The 18,814-nt window shown below is 34.3% G+C and overlaps 1 protein-coding gene across 2 annotated transcripts in view; it reads right to left on the minus strand.

Moving 5' to 3' along the window:
- The window catches only part of Cortactin (cortactin), a 280,366-nt gene that overhangs the window by 173,354 nt on the left and 88,198 nt on the right, over positions 1-18,814 (minus strand). For both annotated transcript variants that reach the window (XM_090405825.1, XM_090405824.1), the window contains exons 6-8: positions 18,363-18,417; positions 9,195-9,416; positions 2,117-2,283 (exon numbers count right to left, since the gene is read on the minus strand). In XM_090405825.1, coding sequence (XP_090261951.1) covers positions 2,117-2,283; positions 9,195-9,416; positions 18,363-18,417 — 444 coding nt within the window. The remainder of the gene's footprint in view (positions 1-2,116; positions 2,284-9,194; positions 9,417-18,362; positions 18,418-18,814) is intronic.

Below are 18,814 nucleotides of genomic sequence, written 5' to 3' on the forward strand. Positions count from 1 at the left end.
TTCATTGCATATAAATGCATAAATGTTTTAGGCAAAATAAATAAAGTGCATATGTTAATCATCATCACTGTCTTCAAAAATAACACTGCGTAGATATTCTTTATTTATGAGTGGATGGATGTCATCATCGCTTGATATCTCTTGGACATCATTTGTATAATTCTCGTTGCATACTTCGGCTGGATTCGTTTTCGAAAAGTCATAATAAGACACCTTGCTTACCACTATGCTGCAGTTTTTCAATGTTGAATCTGAGCAGGTGTTCACATTAGTCTGAACTATAACCACCTTTTTCGATGATTTTTAAAAGTTCTCCTGGATATTTCCAGGTAGCGTCTATGTCTACTGATGCTGATTCGCCCTGGATTTCAAGACTATGCAAAGAAAACTTCTTTTTAAAGTTTTTGAACTAACCCTTACTGGCACAAAATCCACGTTGAGAGCTTCTTCTGAAGAATCTTCATCAAGTTCTTTTAAATGTTTATAAACTTTGAAATTTTTTTGTTTAATAAGATTTCCATCCAAAGGAATTTCTTTTGAGTGCAATTTTCTATCGAAATCATTAGAGATTTCTCTATTTTTCCATTAGAATATCACGCACATGAGCAATGTGCTTTGCACTTACCGCTGACCCAACAATAACACTTTCTCAGATTTTATGTTAATTACGTTTGATTGTTCGAATTGTTGATTCATTTAAATTCAGAGTCCTTGAAACAACTCCTGGTTTTCTTCATTTTTCAACCGATCCAAGATTTTAATTTTTTTTTTTTTCTTCGAAAGAAATAAATTTTCTCTTCAATGTTATTTTTTTCCCTTTTATTTTCAGTTTTAGTGGCCATTAGTATAAAAATAAACTTTTTACATAAAAAAAAGCATTACATATTAATTATGTATGAAACTCACTAGAAAATAAAGTTCTCAGCTTGAGATTAACACACGATTTTTAATTCGATTTCCTGGCAGAAAACGAAGACAATTATCAACTTTCTAAGGTAAACAATTGATGTACGAGCGTGCTAAAGGATATTTCATCTAATATAAATTCGCTACTTATAACTACATGCGCGATACAGCAGACAGAAATTTAACAAAGATAAAATTGGATTTTTAAGTCAAGTGGTGAAAAATATATGAAAGATAAAGGGTTACCAGAATATGTAGGCCTTGTTAAATTGAAACTGCATTATGTAAGTTGAAACCGCGTTGAATAAAGGTTACTACAATTTGTAAGACCACATTATACCGAAACCACGTTGTATAAGTACTGCATTATACGAGGGTTACCTGTAATTACATTCCTTCTGAAATTGACCACCTCTATAAACTTGTTCAAATATAGAAATCATGTCTGAAATTCATTTTTTTTTATTATCAAATGATACTCAAATATTAATGATAAAATATTTATTAAAATATTGATTTATACATACATATATATATATACATATATATACATATATACAGATGAAAATACTTCAGGCGCAAACTTGGCTTACTTGAGAAAAAAGGATTAAAACCAAGTTTATAAAATTTCTTGGTATCTTTAATGTATATGTTAAAGATACCAAAAAATTTTATATACTCGGTTTTAATCCTTTTTCCCAAGTAAGCAAAACAAAGTTTTGTGCATGAAATATATTCACATCTGAACTACTTATATACAGAGGCAAATTACTTCATATCACTTGTCTTAGTATGTATCCCATAATGCAAAGCACACACACCCCTTTCTGTATTACTTCAACCTTGGTATCTCTCCCAGGTCTGGCTCCCACTAAAGAGACCTCAATAAAGGTCGAAACCGGTCTAGGTAGTGACCCTTCCCATCATGCATTGCAATATACACGCCTGAAGGGGGGGGGTGCTTTGCATTATGGGATACATATTAAGACAAGTGATATGAAGTCATTAGCCTCTATATACAAGTAGCTCAGACGTGAATATATTTCACAAGCAAAACTTTGTTTTGCTTACTTGGGAAAAAAGGATGAAAACCAAGTATATAAAATTTCTTGGTATCTTTTAACGTATATTACACCCAAGGTAAAAAACTTTGTACATATATATACACACACATATATATATATAAAGTAAGAACAATTTTGATATTTACCTTGTCCTGTCTATCAGTCTGAACACCAAATTTACCTCCAAAACCACATTTCATGTCAACCTGTGAAGGATGAGCTTCAGTTTTTGTCACTTCTTCCCATCCAAGAGCAGATTTATCTTTCCTGTCCATTTGAACTCCATATTTTCCCCCAAAGCCTTGTGCATAATCTGTTAAGTTAAAATTTCATTCTGCTCAGTATCAAATTAATATTCATCTCACATATATCACAAAACACTGTGGCAGAATCACTTTTATATTCATTCAGATACAGTTAGCTAAAAAACAGCTTACAACTAGATACAGAGAAAAATGCATGTAAACAGAACCTACACAAACACAAGAAAACACTGGTTATGATTTTTTAACAGTTGCATTGCTTTATTATTTTGAAGTATACCATGGAATCCAGCAACATACCTTTCATTTACATACTTCATATTTGTAACCTTCTAGAAATGCACTCCACATACCCACAACTCTTCGTATTGAAAGAATCAACTCCTAACTCACTTGCTGATTACATAACTCTAAAACTTTTACTAAACAGCTTCTTATTCTTCTCCTCTATCCCTTCACTCAATAGATAATCCTTCTGTATTAATCATGTAAAATCCTCTCACCAAACTTAAATATCTTTGTCAAATCACTGATCTCTTTAATTTATGTTGCATCAACCTCTCCTTGTTCTCTCCATTCCAGAGTTCTAATATTGCCTTAACTACTTGTCACTGAAACCTTGACAGATTTCCTCATCAAAACAAACCCAGCAAGACAACAGTTTAGGTGTGATCTTATACCTCCTTATTTTTGCATGTTTCTCCTCCCCCACCCTTTTTTTTTATATTGCTGTAGAAATATTCACTATAGGCTTCACCACTCTTGACATGGACCCTCCTCTCCAAATCTCACTGGTGATAATAGATTTCAAATCCAATTTTTCCAATACAATGTATAATACACAACAGTACACTTGTGCACTCTTAAGTATAAAATTCAGACATTAGAAACACTTAATACAGCATCTCCAGTCTGTTTAAATCTTCCTGAGACAACTGGCATCAGCATCACTTCATGCCGATGCCTAAAGGAATAAATACACATCTAATAAATTGTGAAGCCAAAATTTCACCTTGGTCACCAAGGCAGCTTCATGGAAACAAAGAAAGACAGCAAACAGACTGAGTATGAAAGGCAGGATCCTACAGTTCAAACTCAAACCCTTTATGGGTGTAGTCATGGAAAAACAGGAAGAACCACCAATAGGAGGAACTATCAGGACGAATCTTGTATTCTAACCTTAACTCCTTCAGTAGTTTAAATTAATGCAGATCAATGTTTACTACTTTCAGTAGCCGCATATCCCTTTAAAATCTTCAGTAACATTGGTAATTTTATCCCCTCTCAAGCAATTTGGAAGAAGTTAAAATATTTTATTCAAATGAAAATAACCTAGTTATTTATTTTCTAACATTTTCATTATAATAAATTGCAAATGTGAATTTTTTTTTTTTAATTATTAAATACATTTTTAGTTATATCAATACAATATACATACAACAAAAACAAAGATTATGAAGACCTTTTACAATAATAAAAAAGTTTAATGAGATTAATGAAAATTTCATGCATATAAGCTGTACATCTGTCATAACTTGTAACATAAACATGATTAAACAAGCATAGATGGTGTGCATGTTTGGTGCAACAATCGCTGAGAACCATTACAATTTAACAAGTGAATGATTTGAAAATTTAGCAAAGTGTTCTGACCACATGGTTCAAACTATTTGAATTTAAACTTTTAATGCAAATAGTCCAAACTATGCTGTCAGAACATGATCATGCATCAACCAGATAAAGCCCTCATGGAGATCTGTCGATACATGTCAAGAGACAAGGCACTTTTTTTTTTCTGTAGATTTTTTTACTTAAAAATTTGAAACAATCTTAAATGAAAAATTAATCATACTATTGATCTGCACTTATATGTAACAACAGTGACAAAAAAAAATATAAAAATAATTTTAAAAAATTTAAAAAAAAAAGGGGGGTACTTTGTACTCAACAAAAGACCTTTTACATACCCTAGGGAGTATGTGTAAGACACTTTGGGAAACACTGCTGTAAAGAAACAGACCAGTCTATAACTGAAAAAAATCTGTCTCAGCATCACTCTTGAACAGTGGCACCACTTTCATCATTCCACTACTCTTCAACCTGTTCTCCTGCAAAACTCTCATTAAGGGCACAATCAACTCGTTTACACATTCCTTGAAATTAAGAAGCAATACTGCATCTAGTACCCTTAAAAAAATCAGCACATTCAGCACCTCACATATACACTTTCAATTCATTCACTTCTTGATTCTCTAGTATTATTCCTTTCTGCTCTGGACTTTGCACATCATCACTCTTCTAAGTATAGATCATTAGTGTAGAATACACTCACATAAAGGATTCATTAAATAAATCTATTATCATCTCTGCACTTTGCAAAAATCACTCATCAATATAAAATACATCAAATTCACTAAATAATTTCATGACATTATCTTTTATTTTGCATGATCACTTTCATAAGTACAAACTCCATTTACAAAGTGCTCATTAAATAAATCCACTACATATGTATTTAACTTTAAAAATTAATTATTCACCATGCGAGGGTGGTCTGAAAAGTTCTCGGCCTAACAATGAAAAAATGAATTTATAATTTCAAAATCATTTTTATTTTTCAACATAGTCTTCCTTAAGACATTTATTCCAGCGATGCTCCAGCACCATTAGCCCATCCCTGTAGTGGTTCTCAGTAAGATCTGCAAAATATCCCTCTACAGCAGCAATCACTTCTTGATTTGAAGAAACACACTGGCCAGCAAGGAAGAGTTTTAGTTTTTGGAAGAGATAGAAGTCAGAGGGAGCCAAATCTGGGGAATAGAGTGGATGTCCCAACAATTCATAGTGCTAATCCCTTAATTTTCCCACTACCAAAACACTTTTGTAGGCAGGTGCATTGTCCTGATGAAAGATGATTTTACTTCTAGAAACTGGGTCTTTTCTCACGCATTTTTTCATCTAGTCTGGTTAAAAGATCACAATAATATTCCCTGGTTATTGTTTTACCCTTTTCAAGATAATTAATAAACAAAATGCCTTTAGCATCCCAAAACACCCTTTCCTGACAATGGAACTGACTTTGCCTTCTTTGGCACTGAACAACCGGCTTTTGTCACTGTTTTAACTCCTGTTTGGATTCTGGTGGGTAATGGTGAATCCAAGTCTCATCCATAGTAATAAATCGACACACAAAATCAGTTTTATTCTTGTTAAAATGCTCCAAGCACTGTTTAGAGATGTTCATGCGAATGAATTTTTGATCTGCTGTGAGCAAGCGCAGCACCCATCTTGCACAAAGCTTTTTCATTTGCAATTCTTCATGCAAAACATATCCTACACATTCTTTTGAAATGCCTATGGTCTCAGCAATTTCACACACTCTGACTTGCCAGTCATTCAATACCATATCATGCACTTAATCAATGATTTCTGGTGTTGTTACACTTTTTGGACATCCTTCATGTGGAACATCTTTAAGGCAGGTATACGGCGACATTTAAACTCGGCAGCCCATTTCTTAATTGTCGAAAACGAAGGAGAAGAGTGCCCATAAACTTTTATTAACTTCGAATCAATTTCTTTTGCCGTTAAACTTTCTTTTACAAAGAATTTTAGAGCCACATGATACTCAATTTTATCCATTTCAAAGAATGCAGACAAAAATTTTGCTTCAGACAGCTCTATAAAAAAAAAAACTACTTGATAGAATGACTTGCAATTTCACATGGATGCTTATGACAGACGTACCAACTTAGAAAAAAAAAATCTTGCCAATAGTGTTGCCATCTATGGTTGAAGTTGAGAACTTTTCAGACCACCCTCATTAAAGAAATTATATTCTTGCAGAAAGTTTTTTTCCACAGCATTCCTATACTGTCCTACCTAACATTTCATTCTTCTAAGGCACCTTTGACTGAATCAATCTCCAGGATTACTTGGCTATTGAAGAACACATTAACAAGTAGAGATAAGGAAGTTGTTATAACTCTTTATAAGGCCTTAATACACCCACATCTGGATTACTGTGCTCAAGTCTGGTATCCTGGGTTTCTTGGGGATGAGGACGTGGTGGAGATGATACAGAGGCGAGTGACCAAGATGGTGAGTTGTCTGTAGAATGTTCTCTATAAGGATAGATTGAGGTGTGTTGATTGCAGAAGTTGGGTGATAGGAGAAAAAGAGGAAATATGATAGAAGCATTTAAGATGCTTAAAGGGTTTGATAGGATTGAGGCAGGGGAAATGTTTCAGTACCCTGCTAGAAGAATAAGAACAAGGGGTCATCCCTGGAAGTTAAATAAAGGTGTGGGTAGTAGGGATGTGGGGACTAGATGTTTTGCTTGGAGAGTTGTGAATGAGTAGAATGGGTTGCCAGTCAGTTGTGAGTGCTTTGTCTTGACTCCATGGAGGTGCCAGTATAATAATAACCTACCTATCTTGTTCTCCCTCTCAGTCCTTTTTAAGTGGCCATATCATCTTAAATTAGCTCTGTTCACACATTCTTGAATGCTAACATCAAGTTCATTTCTAATATCTTCATTTTTAATAAGATTCTCCCATTGATGCCATCTGTTCAGGCCACTAATTTTTCTAACTCCTCTCATATCTGTGGTGTCTGATCTTTGATCAAATGCTTTATTTCTAATTCAATTCTCACTTAAAATTAGTTAGAACACTGTCTTCTATACTGCTATTTTAGTGCTTTGGCTAATTTCTCTCATTCCACAAATTTATTCAACCGGCTCCAACAATATCAGTTTTGCTTATTCTGTTATCTATTTCCTGATTTAATTTGCCATCTTTACTAAAAACTGTGCCTAAGTAGCTGAAATATTTTACTTGTTCTATAGCAAGGATGGCCAAACTTGCTTAACGTAAGAGCCACTTATGATAAACTTCAGAAGTTAGAGACCAGAATACATGAACAAATATACACACACACACATTTTTAATGTCGCATGCACATTTTGTTATAAAAATATTATATAAATATTACTGGTCATACAATTACTGATTCCCCAGCACAATTCTCTTGTAATCCTTGCTGATCAGAAGTTTCTTTAATCCCTGACTCAAATCTAGCATTAAAATTACTATTCAAATTCTTAAATATATTTACTCACCATGAACATTAAACTTACATTATAATTCAATGGACTGTCAGTTTAAAACCAGTAAATAATTATAAAGCCTGAAAAAAATTTTTTTTACCTGTTATATTAATTGCAATGCAAAAAGGAACTCAGTCAAAATATTTCTGTGAGCCACACATTATGTGTCAAAGTGCCACATGTAGCTCTCACAAGCCATGGTTTGGCCACCCTTGATCTATAGGCTCTCCATTCAGAATGCAGCTGAAGTTTTCTGTTGCTGCATATTTTCATAGTTTTGGTCTTTTTATTGTTGATTTTCATGCCAAATTTGTTACAGCTGTTATTTAACTTATAGAATACTCGAGCCTTGCACAAGATGTGTTTAGGAGTACATCATCTGCATAAAGCAAAGAGCCACAGGTTTAATGCCACTTTCTTTCAAAATGCAATCCATATAGATGATGAGTGGAGATACATGCATCCTTGTCTTACATCAGATTTTACATCAAGCCATCTTCCTGTATTTCCTTCAATTCTGACTGCTGACTCACAACTTAAACAGACTATGCAGTGCCCTTTATAACTGAAGTGTTTTGAAAAACTTCTTCCTGGGCATATGCCATTCTCAGATGTATAAAACTTAAGCACAGGTCCTTGTTGTATTCCTAATTTCTCAACTATTTGTCATAAAGTGAAAATCTGATCCCAACAACCCTCTGTTTGGCCTGAATCCAACTTGTTCTTCTAAGCTCGATTTGGAACCTGGAACACTAAGTAGATAAATTACTCTGTAATTCTCATATTCAGTTTTATTTCCTTTCTTATAGATGAGAACTATGAGAGCTATACTCCATTTCCAATGGAATTTGATCTTCTGACCAAGCCTTCAGAATTATGCAGTGTAGCCAGTGCAAAACTTTTATATCTCCATAATTGACATTTCTGGTTGAATATCTATTCCAGCTGCCTTTCCACATTTACAGTTTTTGACAGCTCTTTCTGCCTCGAGTACTGTTATGTAATTATGTTTATATTCTTCTTGAAAATTTTCTAGAGTAATCAATGCTAGTTTCATTTATCAATCTTTCAAAGTAATTACTCCAGACATATTTCCATTAGGATATCCTTATCTTCATCTAGGATGTCCATAAGGATATCTATAAGTATAATTGAAGATAAGGATATCCTTATCTTCAGTTTACATGTCGCCTTTATTATCTTTTTCAATAGCCTCCAGAACATTTTTTTTTTTTTTTATGTTGGGCCCATACACGAGAGGTTGGTTGATCAACCTATAGTACATTAGTACAGCATATGGGTAGTGAGTTGGGAAAGGAGAAACTTGTTTAAATTTGTTTTGAAAGTCTGCATATTGTATTCCTTGGGAAATACATCAGGGGGAAACACTGTTCCACAGTATAGCAGTAGGAATGAAGGAAAAGAAACTTGTTCTGCTGGTTTCAAGGTGTACTATGAAGGAATGTTGGGCAGCAGCTGTATGTGTTCCAATGGGCTTAGTACTGAGTGGGGGAATTATTGATGATATTTCAGATGAACATTTGCCATGGAAATATTTATAGAATACACAAATTGCAGAGACCAAACATCTATGTAAAAGCAAGGAGAGTGAGTTGGTAAGAGATGGGTCATTTATCAATCTAATTGCTCTCCTCTGTATTGTGTCCAGCATTTTGAGGGAGCTTTTAGGACCTCCCCCACACACACACTCCAAATATGAGAGCAGTATTTGATAGCTGGACGAATTTGTGATTTGTATAAGGTTAATAGCTGTTTGGGGTGAAGTAACGTCTTGAGCGAAAGAGAAAACCTGAATAGCAATGTAAAAACAGAATACTCATCACAGCTTACCTTTCTGTGAGGAATGCATCTCACTCTTTTCGTGATATTCCCACCCAACTGCTGATTTATCCTGCCGTTCTTTTTGAATGCCAAACTTTCCACCAAAACCTTTAGCATAATCTTTTTGTGATTCATGTTTTTCCATTTTTTCATGATAATCCCATCCAAGAGCTGATTTGTCAACACGATCTGCCTGAAGTCCAAACTTTCCTCCAAAGCCTGATGAATAATCTGAAAAAGTTTTAATACACTTTGTATACAATTATATTTGTATATTACTTGAATAATTATATACTCAAAAGTAAACTAATACGCTTTCAGTTTTAGTTTATAAATGATAATACAAAACTGTCAATATAAGAAATCAACTATTTCTTACATTATCAATTATGAACTAGAGGAAAAGGTACACACTTTTCCTTTAGCTCATAGGGTAATTAAGGCAAAGAAAGAAACAATACAAGTAAATAAAAACTTTTCCATACTGAGAACAAGTAGCTTTACAACTCATTTCTGAAAGCAAGAGGTATTGACAAGTAATCTAATACCAAACACATAGAATTAAATAATTTACTCTCTCTCTGTGTTGTCATTCATGTATTTAAGAATTAGTAAAGAAATTAGTTATCTTGAAAGAAATTGACACATTTAAAACTAAGACAATTATTACTTCTTTAAAAAAATCAAAGATCAGCAAAATGTGCACTCTATATCAAATTCACTTTATATTTTTTCATCACAAACATTTACATGCTCCATGAATATACAAAACGTATATCTCTTCTTTTCAGCCATTTTCTGTCCACTGCTGGATGAAGGCCTCCTCCAGTTCTTTCCACCTTTCTCTGTTCTTGGCAATGGCTGACCAATTTTCCCCAACAAAATTTGACAATTCATCACTCTATGTATATATACTCTATGAATGTTGGATTAAAACATTTTTTTTTTATCATTACTTATTTATTTAGAAACTGTTATCCAACTAGTTTTAAGTACACCAAACTTGGTGGTCTCGTCAGGGTTTAAATAATGCACAAAACAATATTAAAACAGATAACAAAGTTTAGGTACTTTAATATTTTCAGGAAATGACAACTAATACTAGAATATTAATTAAAAACTTTAATCAATACCTTCCTATATTTCGGCAATGTTACATTGCCATCTTCAGGGATCATAAAACAATGTGCACACAGGCACTAACACTAAGCAAATGAGGGAAGAAAGGTAAATGAAGTCAGTCCTAGAGTCCTAAAGGTGTCCTCCAGCAGGCTAAATTGGATTGTGTTGGCTGTTGAGCTGATGTTCTTAGAATTACAAGCTTCCCAAATTTGGGGAAGTCTTGTGCATACAAATTTGTTGAGGTTTGGAAAATTTTTCAGAGCTGAGGCTGATTCAAGGAATAATCTTTTATATTTGTACTCACTGCGGCGTAATAAAGTGGCCTTTTTCCAGCGTATTCTGCAGTGGGAGTCCAGTGCATGGGCAGCAAGTCCTGAGTGGCTGTATTGGTGAAACTGGATGTAGTCCTTGTGTTTGGATAATCTGATATTGGTTGTCCTGCCTGTTTGGCTGTAGTAGGACAGTCTACAACTGCAATGGACCTGGTATACTCCAGATAGATCTGGGGGAAGTGGCTGGTCTTTGGTGGAGCAGATAAGAGATGCCAATTTCTTATGTAACTAAACATACACACATAACTGCAGTAATTAAATTATTTTTAATAAATAAATGTTTTGTCCTAAGTATCTTAGGGCATCATCAGTACAGTTATTTCAAACAATACTAGGAATAACATATAGTTAGGGCACATGCTTACAATGGAATCCCACTATGTATGCAGTAGCATGTTATAGAATTAAAATAAATTAGATTAAAATAACATAAAATAACAAATTTATTTTACACAATTAAGGATGACAATTTCTCAGCCTTTAGGGATAGTAAGAACATCATTATGGTTTAAATTGGGTCTGTGACGTAAGGCTTCAGCACTTTCTTTATATAAATGCTCATGTTTATATAAGGATCTATGTAGAATTTTGGTGTTTTTCCATTTGATCCTATGGTTTGGGTTTTCAACTCTGTGTTGTGCAAGGCCAGATTTGTGTGGTTTGATAAGACAGATATATGGTCTTGATGTTCAGAGATGCATTTACTAATAGATCTTTCTGCTTGTCCATAGTAAGACATCTTACAGGAACACATGGAACTTTGTAAACGCCAGGTAGCATCAAAGGTGAGAGCCTGTCTCTAGGAGAAGGTATAACAAATTATACTTAAGCTTAACCTCAAAAAGACAAACGTTATGGCAACATGTGAACTTAATGATTTAAGTAGATGGGGAGAAAATGGAAGCAGTTAGCAATTTTGTGCTCCTAAGATCCCGAATTGATCAAGATGGTTATTGTATTGAAGAAGTTAGAAGAAGATTATTACTCGGAAAGAAAGCAATGACATATTTAAGCAAGATATTAGCCTCGCAACAAAAATCAGAATTGTGAAAGTGATGGTATTCCCTGTGGTACTGTATGGATGTGAAAGTTGGACCCTCAGAAAGAGTGAAAGAAGGAAGATAGATGCATTTGAATTATGGGTTTGGAGACACTTACTAAGAATACCATGGACTGCAAAGCAAACCAATAAATCAGTGATAGACAGAATAAAGCCAGATTGCTCCCTCGAAGCTATGATCATCAAGCAAAAATTATCATACTTCGGGCATATTATGCGAGCAAATGACAGTCTGGAGAAGATGATAATGCTTGCTAAAGTTGATGGAAGCAGGAGAAGAGGAAGGCCAAGAATTAGATGGGTGGATGGAATTAAAGAAGCAACCGGAATGCGCTTGGAAATTCTGAAAGATATGGCCAAGGACAGATCTGAATGGAGGGTGTATGTTCATGGAATCATCAGGAATCGAAAACGACTTGATGGAACATAACAACAACAATAACAAATAATGGATCTGGTTGATTAGTTTGTAGGTAGCAGCAAGTTTGTATTTCTTCATAATTTTTGACAGACGTTCGGAGATGCCGTTGACATACGGTATGGGAATCCTGCGGACTTGTTCTTGTCTAGGTTGATGTGTGGGGAAGTGACTGATGACTTTTTATGAGTTGTTTTTGGATTGTATCCATTTAGTATGGCTGCATTTTTGATGATTTCCAATTCTTGGTTTAGAGATTCCTTGGAGGAGCAAATTCTGTGCTCTGGCTACTAATGATTTAATGATGCCATTTTTTTAAGATGGATGGTGAGCAGATGAATTGTAAATATAACGAAAGTGTTGGCTTACAATAGATTTTTTCTTTCTATGTGAAGTATCCAGATGTAATAACAAATTTGAATAATTTCACAATATTGAATGGAAATTTTTGAATTAACAAGTCTATTGTTTCCTTGTGGGGAATATTAGTGAAGAGGGAGACAATGTCAAAGCTACTTAGCATGTCTGTTTCTGACAGTTGAGTGTCTTTTATTTTTGTGTGAAACTCTGTGGAATTTTTAATTGATGAGGCAGAGTGGCCTATGAGAAGATGAAGAAGGTTAGATAAAAATCTTGATAATTTTTAAGTCGGGCTGCTAACAGAATCCACAATAGGTCTGAGTGGAACATTGTTCTTGTGAAGTTTAGGTAAACCATATATTCTAGGAGGCCTAGCATGGTATGTTCTGATTTTTTTTTAAGGTTTCTTGATCTAAGGAAGTGGTTTCATCAAGTAACTTGCTGAGTTTCTTGAGCTGCCTTTATGTAGGATCATAATCAAGTTGGGTGTATGTATTTTGATCTCAAAGTAATAAATTCAATAAATTTTGTCTTAGATACTGATTCATATGTATTTCTATTAGCAGCCCAACTTACAAATTATCAGCATTTTTATCTAACCTTCTCCATCCTCTCATAGGCCACTCTGCCTTATCAATTAAAAATTCCACAGTTTCACACAAAAATAAGACACTCAACTGTCAGAAACCGACATGCTAAGTAGCTCTGACATTGTCTTCCTCTTCACTAATACTCCCCACAAGGAAACAATTGGTATCTAAGACAACAATGGTATTTCCATTGTCGGCTCTGGTGATGACTGTGTTTTTATTTTGTTTTAAGGAGTTAATAGCTTTCAGTTCTGTTGGTCGGATATTCAAGTCCGAAGGTTTGGCATCATAGATTATTTTGGCTATTTCGAAATGAAGCCTACTGGCTTCAATATTGGACAGATGGCCGATGTTTCTTTTAATGTTGTGTATGAAAGCTAGATATGGAATACATTTAGGCGAAATGGCAAACTTATAACCTTGTGCTAATACATTTATTTCATCTTCCATTAACGGACAGCTAGATAAGTTGACAACCCATTTTTCATTTGTAATTTCTTTGTATTTTTCTTGGATCACTCTAACAATGTGAGGTATTTTTTACGTAGATTAACATTGCTTTTTTCAAATGCTTTGATGGCCACATACTTTGAAATATTAGTAATCAATTGCAACAATTCTTGATTTAACATATTTGACAACTCAGCTTATAATTCTGTGATTCTTATAATATTTGTTGCCAATTCATGTTTAGAAACTAGTAACTGATTAAGCAGTAAGGAATGGCTCATTTTCTGATAAATTTTATGAGCACCTGGTGATTTGATAACTTCCTTTAATTTAGCAAACGTGGGAATGAGTTTATCACGTCTGCACTTTTTTAAAAAGGAGATTCTGGCATGTAGCTTACCCTGTTTCAATTGAAGTTTGCCTAGTAAGTTGCTCTTCTGTGCCGTTGGTTCCCCGTGAAGGAATAAGACTATTATATAGTAAAACCTGTGGAGTATTCATAACTAAACATACACACATAACTAAAATGTGTATGTTTAGTTATGAATTGCTACAATTGAATATTAATATCTTTTTCGGATGTATCCCAGACATAAGGAATGGTGATAGATTTTAAGTAATCTCTGTTACAAAGGTGTGGGGGGTGGATAACTGGTTTTATAATTTTTTGGATTTTATGGGAGCTGTAGCCATTGGCTAAGAAGGTGTTATGGATATGGTTAAGTTCAGCAGTTAGGGCACTGTTATCTGAACTGATTAATTTTGCCCTGGGGGGGTGACAGCTGATGAATGTATCTACCTGTATGTGTAGGTTTTTTGTAAACAGAGAAAGCCAGGGATACATCAGGCTGGCATGTAATTAGAGTGTCTAGGAAAGAAAGACTGTTGTTATTTTCCTTTTCCAAGGTAAACTGGATCCTGGAGCGTTGATTATTTAAGCATATTAAGAAATGGTGGAGTGAACACATCATCCACATTTCATGGTGAACTGAAATATGGCTGAGATATCGGGAGGAAATTTGTCTTTGATGAGGTCTAAGGTATCTTTGAGTGGGACATTGGTGAATAAGGAGGAGACATCAAAACTGACCATTATGTCAATGTGTTGGAGTGAGAGGTTTTCTATGCTGGCTTTAAAGTGGTTGGAGTTTCTTTATGCGTGAAGGTGTGTTGCCAGTATATTATGTGAGCACTTTGGCTAAATGTTTGGCTAATTTGTAATGTATGGGGGGGATGAGTACCATCCACAATGGGACATTCTGCTTATCATTTTTTGGTAGTCCATATATTCAGGGGGGGGGGGATCGAGTTAAAAGGTTTTAGTTTGTTAGTCCCTTCCACAGACCAAGAGGTAACCTTCTTAAGGAGCCTATGGAGGGTTCTGATTTGGGAGCTGGTGGGATCATATTCTATAGTGAGGTGGGTAGACCGATCTAAAAGTAAAGAGACAAGCTTACCTATGTAGTCTCTTTGGTTTAGAACCACAGTGGCATTTCCTTTATCTGCTTCAGTAATTATTATTTTATTGTTGTTTTTCATTTCTTGCAGAGCTTTGAATTCTTCTTTTGATAGGTTGCTTTTTGGTGGTTTGGCTTGTGTAAGAACACTGGCTACATCCAGTCTGATATTGTTGGCAATATGGTTGACCTCATTCTACCTGTATCATAATTTCTTCTGTGGGGATCTTTTTTGGTGCTTTGGTGCAACTTATCAAATACAGGTAGATATATTCACCATCAATCACTTCCCCCCCTTCCCAACAATATGGGATTATAAAAAACTCTATATAACAGGGCAAAATTAATCAGTTCAGATAACAATGCCCTAACTAATGAACTTCTATCACCATTCCTTATGTCTGGGGTACATCCAGTAGTGAGCTATAGAAATTTTAACAAAGGGCTTGCATCATCGAGTAAAAAAAAATGGCCAAACTTAGCCCTTATAAAACTTCTATTGTGATTTTGCAGAGCTTCTGACAAATATGATAATTCCTGTAGGATATCAATCATTAATGCTAGATCTTTTAAAAATTCCAAATTGAGAACTCAGTTTAAAAAGCTCTTATATTTATCGTTCGATGCAAAATAAAGCTGGGCAATTTCTCCACAAAGCAAGAGCCATTCGTAAACTGCAAGTTGCCCATCGTGGTCCAAACACACATCCGATCTTTAAAATTTCGATACCAAGTCTTTTGCAATCGTATTTAATTCGCATTGATTTTTGGATGATTGATGATAAAAAGCATATAATGTATCCATAAATATTTCAAAATGATATTTTTTTTAATGTTTTGTATTGAATCATCTAATGCTAAGTGTAAACAATGAGTGCAATGTCAAATCACAACATTGGGAAATTTTTGTAGAAGTTTGATTGCAACACCTGATTTGTTTCCAAACATTACATTAGCTCCATCAGAACAAAATGCAATGAAATGATTTTTTATATAGTTATCAGAAAATCCACATGAATTTAAAGTAGCAATTATATAGTTCACCACCATTTCTAGATCCCTTCTTGGCTTGGTGCCAAGAATAGTCGATTCATGCTGAAGGGGAGAAAGAAATTAAGGATGTACGAATTGGTCGCCAACATGCGAAATCACGTGCTTTCTTGTCTGTCGCTGTACTAGTACTAGCTTGATTTTTGTTGTTCTCTTTTTGCATTATTTTTTTATTATTAATTTGTATGATGGATCCAGTACAGTCAACAAGTTCTATTGTTACACATTTCAGTAGCTCTTTGAAAAGAATATTGAATAATGTGCTGACATTCTGCGAAAAAGAATCGTCAGAAGGCCGTCTTCTTGTTCCCCTTTCTCAAGTCATAAACCGTGCAAGTGCAATTGCGGGCGTATCGGGGTCGACTGTTAAAAGAATTCGTAGGGAATCAAAAGGTGAAGGTAAGCCAAAATTTAAATCTCCAAAAAAAAAAAAAAAAAAAAAAAGCACCAGAGAAAGAAAATCATCGAAACCGTAGCTTTGAATGATTTTGATGTAGACGTTATAAGAGCTATTCACGAATTTTACGTGGTCGAGAAAAGAGTGCCAACTGTTCGGAAATTGATTCCTGTGCTTAAAAAAAAAAATTAATTTTCCTGGGAAAAGATAAGCTTTAAGGAAAATACTTCATGAAATCGAATTTTGTTTTAAAAAGTCCCAGAAAAAAAGGAAATTTATCGTGGAGCGAAGTGACACTGTTTTATGTAGAACGCAGTATTTGCACATATTAACACTCTACGTACATTTTTTCCAACTGTTATACAAGCAAAATAGTTACACTTTAAAAACAGCAATGTTCGTAAAAGAAAAACTAAATTTTCCGACCTGTAATAATAAACAAACTCAGTTTGTTTATTATTACATCCCAGAAGACAGACTGATTACCCTATTATCGGAATGGATTCTCCTTTTTCTGACATGCGCAGAAGTGTCAAGGGACCTCAAATCGGTGGGCGAACTATAGTAGCATGTATATATTCCACGGTGGCATTTTCTAGTTCTGCAAGATTATTAAACAAGAAGAACAAGGGGTTCGGAAAATTGAGAAAAATTTAACAAAGGGCAAGCGTGAGCCCTTATAGCTCACCACTGGGTACATCCGACACACTAACAAAAATACTAAGAAAATATGACCTCACAACTAGTTACAAACCACATAAGAAATTGGCATCTCTTATCTGCTCCACCAAAGACCAGCCACTTCCCTTAGACCTACCTGGAGTACCAGTTCCCTTGAGGTTGCAAACTGTCCTACTATAGCCAAACAGGCAGGACAGCCAACATCAGGTTATCCAAACACAAGGACTACATCCGGTTTCACCCACTGGATACTCTGCTTAGTGTCAATACTACTGTATGTTGTGCCAGACAAGACTCTTGAGGTTTTATGTATTCGATATAATATTGATGTTCATTAATTCGTTTTTCCACAGAACGGCCTGTTTGCCCAAAATATGTTAGATTACATTTACAAGGTAAACGCCAGCTAATGATAGAGGTGACAGTTTGTCTTTTGTAGATGGCAACATATGAGAAATTTTTTTAATAGGAAAATATGTGGAAATGAGATACTTCAAAATTTTACCAATCGATTCAGAGATGTACTGTTATTTTGAGTATGAAATATCTATACTTTCATTTCATTAAAGTTAATTACTGTGGTTATTGTGTAATTTATTGTGTATAGTCATCCCACAGGTACCTTTAAAGATTAAATAGCAACAATCTTGTTAAATTATAGATTAGGCCACCACTTTTGCTGTATTAAAATTATCTATATGAATTTGTTTCTCTGATGATGTTATAAATAGCTTATATAGCTTTGATGTAGTTTTTTTCTTTTTTTTTTCCATAGAGGTCAAGCTAGTAGAATAACAGTTGGCCAAATCATTTTCAATTTGGCTTATTGTTTGAAATGTAAAATAGCTTGTCTTTATATATGTGTGTATACTCCTGATGATAACCTTAATACGAAGGTCAAAACATTGGGAAATTAAAGTAATTACTCCTAACACAGTTGTAGTTTCCATACTTACTGAAATGAATGCTAATCACTATGTAACACTAAAGGAAACGTGGAGTAAAATGTATATGCTACTATGGCACTGATCTTTTTCAGAACTTTCACTGCTTAACATATTAGTCACATTGGAAAATATGGATATTTTATTCTTCATTAATAGTGGCACTATACCCAACAAATAAAGCCATTCAGTCTTGTTTTTCAACATGGAACTATTTTTATACAGATATGAATTCATCATTTATATCTATTTGCAATTTTAACTAATTCCTTATGCAATTAATGCACTTTCAAAGAAAAAGAAAATCAAAATATTACCTTTTTGAGATGCATGCTTCTCTACCTTCTCATGAAAGTCCCATCCGTGTGCAGACTGAAATAATTAATTTACATTTTGAAATATTTTATAACAACTACAGCATGATTAGCTCAGGTTTTATGTTATCTTGGCTCAGAAAAAATTATACTCTAGAATACACATATACTGATCACTTAAAGGAAAAGGTCAAAACATTGTGAAATTAAAGTAATTACTCCTAACACAGTTGTAGTTTCCATACTTACTAAAATGAATGCTGATCATTGTGTAACACTAAAGGAAAGGTGAAGTAAAATGTATATGCTACTGTGGCATTGATCTTTTTAAGAACTTTCATTGCTTAACATATTAGTCACATTGAAAAATATGGATATTTTATTCTTCATTTCTTTCTATCATAACACCATTTCCCAATTGTCTTTGCAACAGGTTTTTAGGGGTCAAAAGTAAC

The sequence above is a fragment of the Typopeltis vanoorti genome, chromosome 15 (genome assembly GCF_054136105.1).
Source record: "Typopeltis vanoorti isolate ZY-2024b chromosome 15, IOZ_Tvanoo_1.0, whole genome shotgun sequence".
NCBI lineage: Eukaryota > Metazoa > Arthropoda > Arachnida > Uropygi > Thelyphonidae > Typopeltis > Typopeltis vanoorti.